Here is an 18,170-nt window from a genome sequence, read left to right as displayed (position 1 = left end):
GGGCAACTGAAATTTCAGCTATTTTTACATTTCTCAAAAGCCAGTGCATAGTTCACTATTTCTCAAATGGATTTTTTTTTTTAATACTGAAATGCAAACCTAAAGTTTTGAGTTACCTAAAAAGGCCTACCAAATTGCTCCCTCTCAGGGATCAAAATGGGTCCATGTATCAAAAATTGCTATTTTGATCTTTTCAAATGCTGGATTCATCCGTATGTAGAGGTGGCATGCATACCCCAGAAAGCCAAGGTGAAATCTGTCTTATCTTCCTGCTGACTGATGTTTAGGGGTGCTGACACACTCCTGGTGTTAAAGTCAAGCCTAAGGCCAGGGCCATCATAATTACAAGAAAGAGTTATGAGCTAATGAAATATATCTGCTAGGCCTTCCCTCTCCTTCTCTCTCTCTGCTTCACATACACCACTATTTTCCCTCTTCTCCATAAAACATATATCTCCTCATTATGTTTGCTGCCCATCCAAGCAGGGCCAAAATGTAAAAGTTGGTATTTTTTAAACAAATGGAATCTATTAAATACAAAGCAAAACCAAGAGCAATGAGTATGATACTTGTGACTGTTTAAAAAAATGCCTAATTCAGTCTGACAGGCTTCTGTGGTTATCTCTGAAGTATTAAGGCAAAGCAAAACGAAACAAAAGGGGGAAATTTTTTCCAAAAATCAGGACAAAAATAGAGCTGGTAGAATGTCTATGTCATAGCAAAAGGCTAACTCAGGAAATTAGAGAAACATGCTGAGGTTGCTTAGCTGGTGGGAGACTTCACTTTTTTTTTCCTTGATTTCGACTTTAAGTCTCTGTGCAAAACACATTTTAAACTAAGTGTACAATATGTAAACGGTTTGAAACTTGGTCTGTGGCCCAAATACCTAAAACTAAATACCACAAGTAAGCCATTTTTCTTAGCCAATCAGCAGAAATGCCAAAAGAGCCCACCAAAGGATGGGAAAAGGTATTTTTCCAATCCAAGAATTTTCAAATCTTTGAGCTGGAAGGTTTCAGAGACTGCCTATCCAAAGAAATAAATGGATTTGAGCAGACTTCATGTTATGGTGTAGGGCCCCATAATGAATTTTTAAGGAAGCCACTACCGACAAATAAACTTCAAGAAGGTTTTAATTCTCACCTGGAATTTTAAGGCTCACTAATATCAAGTACTGAAAATTTACCTGTTTGCTTTATTAAATGGTGCTAGTGTTTCCTTTTCTGTTTTTTTTTTCTTTTTTTCAACTACTGTCAAGAGCTTTGCTATTTAATATAAAACCATACAAAAATTTAAACTGACTAGAGGGGCTTATATTCTTGATTTGTGGTAAAGGGAAAAAAATGAAAAGCCTTCAACAACGCATTTTCTTATTTGCATACATTTTACCCTTCTACAGGGACAGAAACTGAACAAAAAAATCTTCAAAGCAAAATAGAAGAAAAATATGCAGACCCAAATACTGCAAAGGCCAATAAATTCACCAGAGTTTCCTCTTTGCAGAGTTAGTGTTTCTACATAGACAAAGCCTCTAAGTGTACTTTTTACATTAAAAAAAAAAAGAGGCAGACTAACATGGTGGTCTGGAAAAGTGTGGAAGTTTTGTCTGTACTAATATTGAAATAATAGCCTAATCATGCCAGGATAGCTACTAAAACATCCAGTTTCCAGGATGCTAGGAAAGTCTAAAAGGGAAAGAGACATGGGAAGGAGAGAGCTAAGGAAATACTGAAAAAGAAGAAAAACAAGCTGATGGATAGATCTTCCCAGACGCGGTGAGCTTTTTCTCCTTTTTGGAAATAGTTCAGAACTACCTAGAGTTTGTTATACAAGATGTGGCAGATTTAGTGGCATTAGTTTTCTTTTTTGTATCTTAAAATATACATTTTCACAGGCTCTAAATCTCAGAATTAAAATTAAGTATGTTTCAAATAGACTCCCTGTTGTAATACTTCCTGTTTATCTGGCCTTGTCATTTTGTCTATTTTTATCAAAACGTCTCCCTGAAAGAAATTTTTTAAAAACCTGTACTTAGAGCAGGAGATAAATTTAATCCGTAAGGAAAGGTGAGCAACGATTTCCCAGTTTCGGGATACGTCTATCGACCTGTGGCCACACTTCCCGTATGAATCTTTCTATAAATGTGGATAACTAGTTCAGGATTTGAAATCTAGGCACACCACAGTAGAAACAATCTACTTTATTTGTCAAAATTCTTTACCGTCCCAGAGAGTCAAGTAACCAAGAACAAACAAAACTACCCAGTTATGCAACATAGAGCTAAATTTCTAAGAACAAATCCATATGGACAAAAAAAAAAAAAAATCTAATTTTAGGTTGCCTTTTCAAAGCCAGAATGCAAACAAAGAAATCTAGGGAATAGGAAAAAAGTCAGTTCTAAAATGAAGTCTGACTGTCACAGACCACGAGACCAGTACCCTCAGGGAGCGTATAGGAAAGAGAACTTATTTTTAAAAAGAAGTGAGAGAGAAAAAGAAAAACATCCCGTGTTTATACATGAGCACAAACCAGAAGGGCCATTCAGCATCTCCAAGACGAGTTTCAGATTGAAAACATTAACAAAAATTATGACCATGCTAATGTACTAGCCAGTGATAAATTTGTAATGAGGAGAAAGCGGCTTACCGAGAGAAAAATATTTAGAATTTTTTTTTTTCCACAAAGCGAATGCAGCCCAGCTCTGCGACAAAGGATGCATTTCTACCTCGTTAGTAATGTGCAATTTTACAGAGCCCCCGACATTCACTCATTCACCGATCCTCCTCTGCCTCCGTGTGAGAGGTGGGGTCATTGGTCTTCCTCCTACACCATGTCCCCAGGATTCTCCCTACAGAATATCAGTCTTTCCCTACAGAATATCACTAATGATGAGGGATCTGTGCTCTTCATTTTAAACAGACCAAAGAAAAGAGAAGAAAAGCAGAAACCCTACAGTCCCAGAGTGGGGAGGAACAATGCTAAAGGATGCTGAAGGGCATCGAGTCTGGTGACGGGTGAGGAACTTAAAGAGGCTCAACTTGCTCGGCACCACAGACCTTATCAGTGACCAGGACAGGACCAGAATCCAGGTTCCCTGAAACACTGTCAAGTCATCTACTACAGCAAGCTATTTATTTACCGATACTATATATACTCTGCTGGCTTCCAAAAATGAATTTGAAGGTACTTCTTAAAAAATTTCCTTCCAGTTACAGGACTAAGAAGTAGGCAGCATCCTTGGCCTCACATCTTCCTACACATGCGCAAGCTGAATTATAGTGAACCAATGAACAGCCTTTGGTCTATTCCTTGATGATAACATAAAACAGAAGAAGGTACCACCCAAGGAAGCAGGGGGCCCAAAGAAAGTAGAAGCTTTACATTAGAGTGAGCCTTTAATGCAAGTCTTGCTAACAAAGCGCAAGGGATTGTAGACAAATCACATTCTTATCATTCTTTAAAAAATGTTTTTATCATAAAAGTATTACTTAGTTACTATAAAAAATTTAAATTATACAAAAGTGTATAAAATAAAAAGTGTAAGATCTTCATCCATCACTCTCTCCCCAAAATTTGTTTGAAAATTTATTCCCTACATAATCACCAGTAATGTTGGTATTTATCTTTCCATACATTTTAAGATTGTTTTTAACCAAATGGCATCATTCTATAGCACTCTTCTGTAAGTTTCTTCTTGCATCTAAGGATACCTAATACAGACCTGAAATAAACATTTACTTCCTACCACGTAAGAATGAAACTTCAGATCAGACAAACAAAATCCTGTAAGAATTTGGCATGGAACGATCACCCAGATACCCTAAAAGCTTCAAATCATTTCTGATTAGCAATGCCCAAGCAAACACTGACAGATGCTGTAAAATGCAACAAAGCAACAAGAAACAAGTTGGACTTGTCGAGTTTTATACAAGCAGTTCAGAAAAAAAGATAATAACACTTATTTCATGCTCACCAGCTAATGGACAAGACCATAAATATTATCATAGCATCTATTTATCAAGTGCTGTCTTCTGGGCACTGTGTCATATACATCATCTCATATAATGCTTACAACCATCTTAGAGGGTTGTCAAACCCATTTTATAGATGAGAAGACTGAAGTTCAGTAACCTTGTCCATCATCACCTAGCCAAGCCAGTATCTGGTGGGATCAGCATTTGTACAGAGATCTCTGATTTCAGACCAGATTTTCAGCTGCCATGTGAATACTGTCCTCACTCCCCAGCTCAAGTGGTGCCCTTTGTACTCAGTCCTGGTTAATTATGCTGAACTCTTGATGCTTCTGTTTTAACCACAGCCATAGGGAGAGAGCCTAAGACACTGATGGGGGGTACAAGGGCCTGAGACCAGCACAAGTGCATGAAGGCTACTGTGATTCTGCAGAGAACAACCAGGCAACACTCAGCTCTTGGAATTCCTTGCCCCCTTGGCACGGTCAATCCCATGGAGTAACTGGAGGTAGGTGAGACACTCCTTGACAGGCACTAAGACGTCAGGGCACAGACAGAGAAAGACAAACACTATATGTTTTCACTTATATGTGGCATCCAAAAAATAAAACAAATGAACAACTGTAATAACAGCATCAGACTCACAGACACAGAGAACAGACTGGTATGCTAGACTGGTAAGAGGCGGAAAATGGGTGAGGGTGATTAAGAGGTATGAACTACCAGGTATAAAATACATAAGCTACAAAAATGTAATGTACTGCACTGAGAATATAGCCAATATTTTATAACTTTATATGGAGTATAACCTACAAAATATAGAATTACTATTTTGTACACCTGAAACTAATACAATTTTGCAAGTCAACTACACTTCAATAAAAAATTTAAAAATAAAAAATTTTAAGAAAAGAAGTCAGGGCACTTTCCAACCCTGATAGACAAAAATCCTACCTAGCCAAGTTTGCTGGTAATGACTCCTTGAGGAAGACAGGAAAAAACTTACTAGTGATTTCCTTATTTATTCATTTGCTTATACTCCACTGATTTTCAAAATGAACTGAGACAGCTTAGAGTAAAAAAGTGCAAATATCCATTGACAGAGGAATGGATAAAGAAGATGTGGTACATATATACAATGGAATACTACTCAGCCATAAAAAGGAATGAAATTGGGTCATTTGTAAAGATGTGGATGGACCTAGAATCTGTCAGAGTGAAATAAGTCAGAAAGAGAAAATCAAATATTGTATATTAATGCATATATGTGGAATCTGGGAAAATGGGAGGGATGAACCTATTTGCAGGGCTGGAATAGAGATGCAGACGTAGAGGATGGACATGTGGACACGAGGGGAAGGGGAAGGTGGGATGAGTTGGGAGATTAGGTTTGACATAAATATACTACCACATGTGAAACAGATAGCTAGTACTCCAATAAATAAATAAAAAAATTAAAAAATAGAATAAAAAAGTGCAAAATCAATAAAACAATCATTAATGAGAACTAACATTTATTGAGTACAGACCCTGTGCTAAACACTCCTCTAAGAACTTTACAAGTAGTATGTTTTTAACCTTCACAACAACCTTTGGACATAGGCACTAACTTTTATTGTCCATATTTTACGAATGGGAAAAAAAGAAAGAAGTTAATACATTTCTCCACGGTTGGTTACACAGTAACTGATGCAAAATGTTTTAAATCCAACAATCTGATTCCACTGGAGACGCCGACCACTACAACACACTGCCTCCTCAAAATGAGTGTAAAAGAACAAGAGCTAAGTACGATTCCAGAAGTGAGGACAACTAAACCCACAGACAAGGAAAGTAGCTGGAACTGAAAATAAAATTTGATTTGAGCTTCCTAGCAACCAATCCTTAAAGAAAAAGGTGAAGAATTAACCTCAGTGGGGTAGCCAACCATCCTGGTTTGCAGGGGACTGAGGGGTCTCCCAGAATGTGGGACTTTCAATGCAAAAATGGAGATGGTTGGATACCCTACTAAAGATGTTTTACAGTATTTTATTAGGCCTCAGATAATTTAAAACATATAAAATCTTGATGGTGTTTTCAGACCTACACTGGCTCCTTGAGCACCTCCTCCCACCATCATTAAAAATACTAAATAATTTTCATCATTAAAAATACTAAATAACACTCTGCTGGGGAAGAGTGATGGGGCTGTAGAAAAGTGAAGCCCTGCTAATCATTGGTTTTCAACCATCACATCTATCACTATGTTCAAGAGTCTGAATAAAAGGGGCTCACAAATTCTGGGTTCAGTTCTGCCCTGCCAACTCCAACTGTGCTTTAATTTTCTTTCCCAAGGTTGTATCGGATGGCTTTCTTTAAAAAAAAAAAAATCTTCCCTACATCACAAGCAGAAATGTAGGCCAGTGACTCTTAGGAAGCTAAGTGGCAACCTGGTCAGAACTCACAGGGAAACCAAACGAAGACTATGTAGTAAACCCTTAAAGCAGGTTGAAATGACAGCTCTGAAATCAGTGAATAGCTAGTGAAGATGGGAACCAGGTCTTATGCATCTATGTTCCCACCACAGCAACACCTTGCAAATAAATGTCTTAACTGCAATCTGAATGTGTCAGAGCTAAAAAGACCCATAACTATCATTTGGTGCAAATGTTTACATTTACTGAGGCCAGGAGAAAAGAATTAAATTGCCCAAGATGGGTCACAAAGCTGAGACAAACTGAATTAAATGGGAAGTAAGCTATTCCTTAACTAAGGTAAAAAAAAAAAAAAAAAAAAAAAAAAACCTGAAGTAGGTTTCATGAAAAAAATATAACAGATCATTTAAGGGACCAGCTTTGTAACTCCAATCCAGGTGATCTGTCATGGGTCTTCACAGACCTCAGTTGTAGGTACAAAAGGAAAGCAAACGTTTTAAGAAACCCATGCAAAATAAATGAGTAACTATTCAAGTGGAAAAGACACAATACCTTTAGGGAGAGGAGTCAAGCTCTACCATGACATGTTAAAAATTTTAGAAAAACTGAAGAAATTTTAGACTAAATATTTTATAGGTATTTTCCAGCCAATTTAAGTTTCTATTTAGACTCAGTGCAATCATTTTAAATATAACATGATCGCATTTAACCAAGATACCTGAATGCCCAGTACAGGCCAGTCACTGTGCTAGGGCACCAAGCACAGAAAAGAAGGGCCAAGGAAAAGGCCAGCCAGCATCTTGATAACATGCACACAGCTTCATACAAATGCTCAAAAATGTTAAGACAGAAAGATCCCAATGAAAACCTCCAAATCTCAGTCACAATTTCTCATCTCAATGCACAATCAAATCAATGGATCAATCAATCAATCAGTATTTCTAAGCACCTGTTACCTGCTCAATCCCTGCCTTTAAGAAATGAATGATATAGTTGGTGGGGTGGAGGAGGGAAGACAGAAAGAGAGGGAAGTAATAATGGACGTGGTCTGGTTTGAAGTAAATACCAAGTGATGAAGGATGTAGGTAGGGGAGTGGGTGGACACAGTCACTTTGGATTGGGTGAGACAGAAGAGATTTCCTAGACGTAGAGGGGCCTGAACTGGCTCTCAGCAGAGCATAAACGTGAGTGCCCCAGCTGTGAGAAACAGTAAAAGCAACGGCACCAAGATAGAAAGGCCCACAGGGTGCTCAGGTGACAGAGCCAACATGCATGGCTGGAACAAAGGGTTCGGGTGGGAAGCCCTCGGTGGGTGATGAAGGGGAAAAGGCCAGGTGGAGCTGACCGTGGAAGAATCCTCTACTGCCAAGGAAGAAGTCTGGTAAAAGGGCTACACAGCTGTCTATGCTGCCACTGCAAACTCCATTTTTCAAGCCTTGTTTTCATAAAAGGTATAATTTGATCCTTCGAATTTTTCATGGCTAGATCTAAGCACATCAGTCCTAAGGTCACATGATTTTTAAAATATCTCTGTGCATTCACAGTTCACCAGTGGAATCTTGGGGCTACAAACAAGCGAAGACTAAGCTAAGACTCCCTATCAGTCATTTTCCAAGGAATCTGGGGCAAAACATACTTTCTTTTGCCTGGAAGGAAACAGAATCCACAAAGTGCTTTGTGATTCTTTAATATAAAACGTCACACTGGCAAAGCAGAGCTAAAGGAATCTTTAAGTCCAGCTTGCACACATTCTATAACATATTTGAAGAAAAAGAAATTATTAGAAGCAGAAGAATAAAAGAAATATTTGAAATGAACACAGTTATTTGCCCAGAAAAGCCATTTTAACAAAGAAAAATCTTATTCCCTGTAAAAACTTTTCCTTAAAATCATGTTAGGTAGGAATCCTTCATTATCATGAATATATTCTGATTTAAAGAAAGTATAAAAGTCTTAGAAATAGTTTAGCATTAACCATTTGCAAGGATTTCTCTCTCTCTCTCTCTTTTTTTTTTTTTTGCAAAAATCCCATCGTAGATAACTGAGTAGCTCTACAGAATATGTGTACTTGCAAAGTAACATCCTAGTACTTACAATAATATCCAGGCAGTCAAGAGAAAGATCTTTTTGTTTAGTTAGTGTTTCTAAATCTGAGTACTGGGTGGGTATTGTGTGTGTGTGTGTTTGTGTATGTGTGTCTGTGTGTTGGGGGGGGGGCAGGTGGCAGACCTACTGTTTTTTTTTAAAATGCCCAATAAAACAATAACTTAAAAACAAGCTTGTGACTTGGACATGCCCCGAGTTCAGTTTTGCCACAAATGGCAAAAACAGTCAACAGAGCCCTAACCTCCTTTCTCTCTTGACTATACAATGGTTTTCAAAGGGGTTTAGTCCTGCTATGAAAGACTCGTGTTAGACATTGGAAGGGTCTAATAGAGAATGAGCACCAGGCCTTGAATAAACAAGGGAGATGGTGACCTTTTGCCCCTTCTGCTGAAAGCCCAGCACATCCTGTTGCAGAGGAACAGAAAAAAAGCTACTGTGCATCCAGGTGCTGCAAAATCCTTGCCTCTGGATTTCTCCCACACTTTGTTTCTTAAACAGTTTAAACCAAGACATGACTTAAATAGTATTAGGGAGTGAGGGAAAAGTACAATTCCTGGAACCCACTGTTCCACTGTCCCTTAATCCTTTGTTGGCCATATTGTTGGGAGTCCTGCAGCATGCAGCACACGTTCTACCAGCAACAGGCAAGACAATGGATTTAGCAGTGGCTAGACAATTAGTCCCAATTAGGCCTATTTCCCAGCTGAATGTAAAGGGGTGGTGGGGTGAGGTGTGGGGGAAAAAAAAAAAAACTACAGAAATTTGAAATACATTTCATCATGGAGGCAAGCAGTGCAACGTAAAGCAAACTGAACTAGGGGTCAGGAGACTCTGCCAAAATTCACTGTGTGACATTAGGCAAACACCTTAACCTCTCTGTTGTTATCCACAAAATGCGGGCAACCCCTCAGACGCTCTAAAAATCTAATGTCAAATTGCAGTGGAAAGGACCTACTCTAGAAATGTTCAGCATTATACAGATGTGGAGGATTCCTCCAAGTTGTATTTGGAACCACAGATACCCAACTGTCTGGTGAATCATACACCTTTTATTCACCTGGGCAGAAGTCATCAGTGACTTTTATTTTATTTCTAGTTTCCTGATGGCTAACTTTATTAAGTTCATGAGTGATACTTACATATGTACATGTGGCGGCTGGAATCGGCTCTGGTTGATGTTGTAGTGCGTGAATGCCTGGGTGGGGTTGGAGCTGTACTCATCCACCGTGATGGTAACCTTGCCTTGAGAAGGAATCCCATGTGCCATCCTTCCTCCCTATAGGCATGAGCACTTCACAACTCTCCAGAGGAAAGGGTGGAAGCAGACATGGTGCGTTTCAGCCAGTCTCAAAACCCAAGGATCTACTCATCAATACCACTGTGCGTTTCTGGAAAAAAAAAAAAGTGAAAAAAACAATATGAGAACAAAGAAAAAGAAGATGTTCTAAGGGATGTCAGATGTGACACCTGGACGTGAAATTGGTTCAGGAAAAATCTTAATCTGTGTGGCTGCCTTGTGGATAAAACCTTTCCCAACTCTCCACCCTGTGTGTACTTCAGAATGGACACGATGCTCCACATGACAGGGCTGACTGCTAGCAAATCATTTCAATGGTGTTCAAACTAAGATTTCCTCTTTAATTATAATTACGGCACTTAACGTGAATTACGGAAGGGGCACATCCACAGTTGCCATGGTGTCTAACTATAAATGGTTTGTGCTTGACGTGAAGACTCTTCCAAACCTTCCCTGCTAATTGGAATGTTTGGTTTGTACAAAGTTGGTGTCACAGAATAATTTGAAATCTCAGTGCTTAGCACAGCCATAAAACACAATGCCAAATGTAAATGTAAAATGCTATGCTCCTAACATACCTGTGTGTAACTATAATACACACACAATATATGCACACATCACATATAATTTTTTCTTTCACAGTGGCTCCCAAAATACACAGGTACTCAAAGCCTGGTATATCTATGGATTCCACACCAGCCAAGAACTTTATGGTAAGGCAAATCCTTCTTGCTAAATGTAATGTCATTTCTTTAAACCTTCCAGTTACTCAGGGCAAAGTCGAACACATCCAGGCTTGGACCACCATTTTGGATGCATTCATTACTGCCCCTCTTGGAGCCCAGAAGGAGCAGTAATGGAAGGTGGCCCTTGAATCTACCACTTCACTCCTGCTTGGTGCTGCATAGTTCTTAGTAGTTGGTTTCATACTTTAAAAAAATTTTCAGTTCGTTTTGAACTCTTTGTATAAATGTCAATATATTATTTGCTGCACTGGGTTCAGAAATGAGGATGCTTATTTTTATATCAGGTGTGTAAAGACTGAGCAGAGCACATCCCTGCTTGGAAGCTGTTGCAGCTGAGCAGTGAAATTTTAAAGAAGCAGGCAGCACGCTCCTTGGATCACCCTTGGGTAACCCACACTCTTACTTTAAGCGCTCCACGTTAGAATACTTTCACCATGTGCACCATTAAGCTCTGGAAATCTTAGCTGCGATCTCAAATAAAAATATGTAGAATAATAAGATTAGATTTAAATTTGGCATGAAACACCTTAAATATCAAGCAAAAGGCAGATGGCCTGCCATAGGCCATTTATTTTATTATTTTACAACCGAGGGCTTGTGTAGTCCTCCATATGCTAGCTGGGCTAAGAAATTCCACAGCGATCTACTCAAATCATTGCCTTCTTCATATCAGCAAAGCAAGCTAAATAACACTCACCTTGCCTGGGCTCCTAATGGCACTGCTAAGAGATGAATCCCTTGTGCTCTGGCATTTTAAACAAAGTGTCACTTTGGGTTCTCTTTCTTCTTCCTGACTTCATGGGAGGTATGAGTCCTCTAAGCACCAGCTGACAGACAACCAGGCCAGTAGGATTAACAAAATTAAAATCTTTCCCTGCTCCTCTGATGTAAGATATCTATAAGAACTGCTTACAAATCATAATGTAGCAGTTTTCATACCAAGTTTGCAGCTGTTTCCTTAATTTCCCCCACAATTATATTTTACTGTTATTTTGCATAACAGTAAAACACAACACCTGCTTCAAATTGCAGTCCTGTTCTAAGTACTGTAATTCTCTTTTGAGACACAAAGTACCGAGACACGACTGAAGCGCGCAAAACTGCATAATTGCGCCATGCTGAAAAGTAAATACAAATGAAAACATCTTCCTGTTATAGAAATGACTGTCATTAAAAAGAATGTTAGCCATCAAAGCACAGAGGGGAAAAAATACACATTTTCAGACTGCAAGAACTTAGCGTTTGCATAAATTAGAGAGTGGTGTAAAAATTACATGGCAATTCTTATGCTCCTGCCATCAATGTCTATTGTGTGAAATACAGAACATTAAGAAGCAAGGGAAACAAAATTCATGTCGAGACCATTGTGACCTCTCAGTAACAATCTCTGCACCCGGTGCCAGAAAGAGTTTCAATGTTTCTGGAGTAAACTCGCTAATTAAACTAAGCAAAATGGCCTGGAAATGGAAGATACACTCCAATTATGTAAATATCTAGGCAATGACTTACAGTAGTTAGCATCAGACCCTCCCATTTGAAGCCCTGTAAAGACCGAACTTAGAAGGTGATCAATTTGCACTATGTGGTGCACTGTATCCTAAAGTCAACATGGGATTGCCTTTTCTATCAAGTGAGATCTGTGCCTCTTTGCACCTTTGCCCCAGTAAGACACATAGAACATCTTTTCATCAGCAAGCATAAGCTAAATGGGTGGCTGGCACCTCATTTGAATTCATCTTTACCATGTTCTCTTTCAAATGTTTTATCGAAACAGTGCACCTGCAGCGTCTATCTTCTTTAATCTGGAGTCCTTTGAAGAAAATGTCAGACTGAGGCAGAGAGCTTCAAAACTTTCACAGGAACCTTTACAGACAAGTCAAGAAAAAGCTTATTTTTTTTAAATGCTATGTTCACCCCCATTCACATCATAAGATGACCATATCCCAAGAATATGAAAATACACCAACACATGGGAAAGGCCTTTTTTTTTTTTTTGTAAAATCCCTTCTTTAACCTGAGAAATCTGGAAAAAGCTTGAAACAAGACAGAATGATACACCACCTAAAACTACCAAGAACATGCATCACCTTGCTTCATATATTTAGGCAGTAAAACCTTCCAAATAATCAGATTTTGGAGCCTCTCATCCTCATCACACTTACATTACTTTTTACGTATAATATTTAAAGAGACCAATATTCTTTTTTTAAAAACTTCCATTTTTATAATTCAATACATTTGCTCTACAAAACAAAGTACTAAATGCCAGGAATCCTAAAGAAAAACCTGAAAGGGACTGACACGGCCAAACATTCATGCTGGTGCTACTTTGATTTCCTCTTTAAAAAGAAAATCATGTGAGCACATTTTGCATTTCCTAGACAGCAATCACTTCTCCTGTGCCTTTAAGCTGTGCAAATTGCAATGTTCTTTTTCAGGAATCTAGTGGGAAAACCTTTTAAAGTCTGATGGCAATGAAAGGATTAAAAGCTGAGGAATTAAGTAACTGTCTCCACCTCCTAGACACCAGAAGTCCAATTTACCAAAAGTTTCAAAGCAACAACTCATGACCTCTCTACCCGAGCACCGCACGGCACAGCCTATGAGAAAGGAGCCCGTGATTTCCTCATTTAAACAAGGATGCTCATTTTATTCACTAGCCCTGAGAAGATCGCCCGACCTCCTGGCCGGACTTTGGAACTCGCCTGCTCCAATTCCGCCAAATTTCGCTCTCTCCTCCCTCTGCCGCACAGATCGAGTGCTTTCTCAACTCAAGCCCTTACTCTTTTATGCCCATCTCCAGTTACACATCCCTGTATCCCGGAGCGATGCCCAGCAGCCTTCCGGGCGGCTTCTCCACCAAGGTTTTTAGACGGATGCACAAAGTTCCACGTGCCTCTGTCCACAGAGCGCCCTCCCTCCCGACGCACTTACACCTGAACTTGTCTCCAGCACTGCGGACACCCGGCTGGCACATTCTTTCGGAAAGGAAGGGCAGGACTTTTCTCCCGCGCCTCTGGCAATCCGTAGTCTATATATGGTGGGGCGGGGGGCGCGGAATTCTCTACTTTGGATTGGTGCGTTTGTTTTAAATCTAGGGTGGGCATTTGCGCGGGGGGGGGGGTCAACAGCTACACACACACACACACACACACACACACACACACTCGCGCGCGCGCGCGCGCCCTGCCCTCCCGGCTCACGGCTGGCTCGTCCGGACTACAGCTCCCCCTTCCTTCCTGGAGCACCAGCTCGCCTTACTCGCTTAGTCCCCCGTTGCCACCGCCGTCGCCTCCACTGCGGCCGCCGCTGCTGGCACTGTTGGCGCTGGCGCTCGGGGCCCCAGGCTCCGCTGAGCGCCTGTCTTTCTTTCTCTACCTCTCCCCCAGCCCCGAAGTGATTGATGACCACCGGCGGCCAATGGCTCTGACACCGCGCCATCCTCGCTCCAGCATCACAGCCCCACGCCCCCGACGTCAGCCTCCAGGGCACGTTGGCATCCCCGAACCCTCAGAGCGGAGCCCGCTCCCGGAGCCGCCGCCGCCTCCCTGCTCTCTGCCCCGGAGGTGCCGGGCTGCTCCCTGGAGCGACGGAGAAAAAAAGGGAGGGAGCCTGCGAGCGTTGGAAGGGGGTGTGGAGGCCACGGATGTTCCCCCCTCTTTGGAAATCTTTTCTTTCACTGAAAGTTTTGTTTGTTTTCTGCACCCTGACCTGTTTGTGTTTGTTTGCAGCATCTCAAAATCAATTACACATTTTTCATGACCCGCATTTGCACTTAATTTGGTGTGTGTGGGGGGGAGGGTGGTATAAATCTACCCCACTGAAGCATCCTTAATTTATTTCCTTGCTGGTGGATTCTAATTCCCTCCCCAATCTCCAGGAAAATGCCCCCTTCACCTCCTAGGCCGCAAAACCTCGGAATTCAAAGGCTTTACAAAGATAACCCTGTTACAGGCAAATAGCAAAGAAACTCCTGCCTCTCGAGGGAAGAAATCGGGCGGCAACGGTCACTTTTTCTCGCCGCCCAGCCCGGTCGCCGGCTCGCTCGGCCGGCTGCGATCGTGGAGCCCGGAGGCGGCGGGGGAGTGCGAGGCTGGGGCGCGGGGAGAGGGTGAGAAACAGCCCCGCGCGGGAGCGGCGCGCGCGCGGGCGGCCCGGGGGCGACGGCGGAGCGCAGCCCCAGCACAAAGCTGCGCGGCGCCTTCCCGGCCACCGCACCTCGCTCGGGCCGCCGCGGGCGCCCGGGGCTCGGGCCAGCACAATGCACCCGGGCCTAGGCCGGGGCGGCTCGAACACAGAACCCCGGGACTTTCTAGTAAACAGCTCGCCGTGCCCTCGTCCCCACCCCCATCCCCGCCGCCCGGCTTTCGCCGCTGCCCCTCGCCGACGCCCCCGCCTTCCCTTCTAAGAAATCCCGGCGGAGGAGGGAGAGGCGAGCTGGGGACCCCGAGAGGTCGGGGGCCGAGGGCTGGGCGCGGGGGAGGGGAGAAGGGCAGAGGGGCAAGATCGGGAGCGGGAGGCAGAGGCTCCTAAGAAAGAATTCGCTTTCGCTCGGGGGTTGAAAATAAGCCCTCCTCGGGTTCCGAATTGCCCGGGAAGCGCCGGCTCGTGCGAATGTCAGGGGCACCGGGGCAGCGGCGCTCCGCAGCCTCCGAGCCCCTCGCACGCGCCTCTGACAAGGCACCTCTCACCCGGGCTCCGCTTTGTGTGTGCATTTTTTTCCCTTCCTCTCGCGCGCGGCACCGGGCGCCCGGCCGCCTCCTCCCCCTCCCCCGCCCTCCGCCTCCCTTCCCGGGGCGGATTACCTTTCCCGGGCTGCGCTCCGGGTCCCGGGGATGCCTTCACCGCCCGGCGAGCAGGCGATCCATCGCGGAGCGGCCGGAGCCGGCGGGAGGCGCGCGGGGGGTGCGCGGGGGCGGCGAGGGGCGCGGGCGGGCCAGAACCTTCGACCCCGGAGGTCCCGCCGCGGGCTGGGGCGGGGGGCCGGGGGGCGCGGCGCGAAAGGGAGGCGGGGGGGGGTGGAAAGGACGGAGCAGCCTCGATCTGGGGAGAGAGGGGGCGAGGAGAGGGAGCGAGGGCGCGGCGAGCCGGAGGGAGCGAGAGCGGTGCAGTGACAGGGACTGCCACTGGGGTCAAAGGAGCACAGCTCCAGGAAGCAGGGCGGCCGAGGCGCCGCTCCGTGCGCGCTCCCCGGCGGGACCCCGCGCCCTCGCGCGCCCCTCCTGCAGCCCTGGCGTTCGAACCCCCACCGGCGCCCTGAGGCCCGGGGGTTGCAAGAGGAGGAGGGAGCTGAGGGCGAGGCCGGCAGCCTGCTGGTGCTCCCGGGTCAAGCAGGCGGCAGGAAGCCGAGCTGCAAGTTCATCATCATGAGTGTGATCAGCGTAAAAATGATAGGGAACCGGGGAGGGGGGCTACGGAGCCCCAGGAAAATAAAGGGAGTTTTCCCTCTAAATGGGCGTTTTCTGCAAAGGGAACACCCAGGCCCCAGGCCCCCCACCCACCGACCTGCCAGGCGCTGTCTGGAGTGCTGGCAAAGCTCCAGGGCACAGAGCTTGCCTGGGGGCAAGGGGAGCGGCTCGGGCACTGCGCTGAAACCAGGGAAGGCGACCCTGGGTCCCCTCCCGTCTGCTGAGCTTAGACTTCCCTGGGGGAGAGCTATGTTCCCTTTTCTCAAGCCTTTCAACTCGCCAGACACACACACACACACACACACACACACGCGCGCACACACACACCTTTCTTCTGCAGTGTTGTTCCTGAGAAAGAAAAGGCCAACCCAGCTGATAATTTCTTTCACCTCCATGAATTAAGGCAGGTTCAGTATATAGAGGCGAGGAGAGAAAAAGTCTTTAATTGTTTGCATTGTTGTCTTTGGAGCGCATTTCCCCCAAAGGGTAAGCAATTCAAAAACATTGTAAAAATCAAAGTTTCTCCTTTTTTCTCTGCTACTTTGGATTATGGAAGAAAAGGTTTTCAGAATCCTATGCAAACACGTAAGGAAAGGAAAAGCCGCGGAAATGCTAGAAGACTGAGGACAAGGAAGAGAAGGCTTTTAGAAAACTTGGTTGATGGGGTTGACTGTGAACGATGAGGTGGCCCTGTGATGTTATGCCATTGTCAGAGCTGAAGGATTTGGACGCCAACCAGCTCTAATTCCTTTCCAGGAGTCAGACTCAAAAATCTAGGCATTCTCCAAAGGGAAATCCAATGGATGTGTGTGAGGGGGAGAAGTGTGCTAAGTATACTATGTGACAACTGACTAGACATCCTGGCTGAAATTATATCCCCTACAAATGAAAAGGAGCCATTTCAACCCTGTCTGTGGCCTCTGTGCTGAGACTAATTGGTTTCCAGGGTCCGTGGAGGAAGGGAGAGAGGCTGGTAGGAGCCTCTATAAAAAAAAAAAGATCAAACGGAATTCACTCAAAAATATGTCCCTTTAACAGTGGGCTTCCTGGCACTTGAATTCGAAGTAAGCTGTGTCTTACGCCTGAGCCGAAAGGACGGGCTTGCTAATGTGTTTATTTTGTTGAACAGTATGTCCAGAGTGTCCGTACTTGTCAAGTGTGCTGGGAACAAGAGGACAGTCACTTTTCTTGCCCAGCATAAACCACAGCAAGTGGCAGTAGTGTTGAAGAACACCAAAGATGGGGAGGGGCACCTTTTTGTTTTGTTTTTGATTTCCTACCCAGCAGCAAACACTGACTGGAATCATGTTTTTGAAGAAATGCTTGGTTTTGTTTTCTTTATTCCCTGAGTTAGCAGTACACCCCTTATCTAAATGGTTAAAGGTTTTCCACTGATGTTGACTGATTCAATCAGTCAAAAATAAATCTGCACCAGCCAATTTTTTTCTGTGGCTTTTTTCCTTAAAAAAAAAAAGACAAAACCTGATAGTCAATCAAAACAGCAAAACTGGTTTGTACGTGATCCCAGATCTAAATAATGTGCACACAAAAAATAAATAATAACCTGTTCTACTTTAGTGGCACATTTTATGGGATACTTAATACTATAAAAAATCAAGTGAGTGATCCTTTACAAAGATGATGAAAAATTGTTTATCATTTTCCTGAGTCGGGAAAAATTGAGGCAAAAAAAAGCTTAAAATTGTAACTTGTAGTGTAGGAAGAAGTCAACTCTACTGTGTCCCTGCTAATCAGTTATCCACTGAGAGGTAGTGAGCAACCTGTATTAGGGTTATGAATTTTTATTTCTGTTAGTCTGCCAAAACAAGCTGGAGAAGTATAAGTGAATTTAAATAATAAATTAGGAACAAAAGGAAGTCACTTTTCATATAATTCTCATCCCATGGATTTCAACATACTGCATTTTGTTAAGTCATATTCTCTACCAATATAGCTACCTACACTAAAAGCTTGTTTTAAAATGATTGGATGTGAACCATGTTTGTCCCCTGACATCAGCTTTGAAACATCAAGCCTCATTATACCAAATTTTAAATGCTATATTCTGGGAGGGTTTTTTTTTTGTTTTTTGTTTTGTTTTGTTTTTTAAGATAAGTGAGCCTGTAAGGTCCATTTTGTTGTTGTCGTTAAAGTCAATTTTTATTGCTTCTAATGGAGAATAAAAGAAGGATAAAAATCAAATGCCAAGTTTATGTTTGCTTCTATGC

General features: G+C 43.2%; 1 protein-coding gene across 2 annotated transcripts in view; it reads right to left on the bottom strand.

Annotated features, from left to right (window-relative positions):
- Positions 1-15,645, bottom strand: part of MPPED2 (metallophosphoesterase domain containing 2) — a 180,451-nt gene extending 164,806 nt beyond the window's left edge. The window contains exons 1-2 of one of the 2 annotated variants that reach the window (XM_057749214.1): positions 15,340-15,645; positions 9,631-9,879 (exon numbers count right to left, since the gene is read on the bottom strand). In XM_057749214.1, coding sequence (XP_057605197.1) covers positions 9,631-9,758 — 128 coding nt within the window. In that variant the 5' untranslated portion in view covers positions 9,759-9,879; positions 15,340-15,645. Of the gene's footprint in view, positions 1-9,630; positions 9,880-11,231; positions 11,311-15,339 lie in introns of those variants that run through there. The other variant, XM_057749216.1, reaches the window with a different exon arrangement.
- Between the last annotated feature and the right edge of the window lie 2,525 nt (positions 15,646-18,170).

Source organism: Hippopotamus amphibius, chromosome 9, assembly GCF_030028045.1.
Source record: "Hippopotamus amphibius kiboko isolate mHipAmp2 chromosome 9, mHipAmp2.hap2, whole genome shotgun sequence".
Classification (NCBI taxonomy): domain Eukaryota; kingdom Metazoa; phylum Chordata; class Mammalia; order Artiodactyla; family Hippopotamidae; genus Hippopotamus; species Hippopotamus amphibius.
Note: the sequence above shows the minus strand (reverse complement) of the source record. Positions and strands in the feature narration are given on the sequence as shown.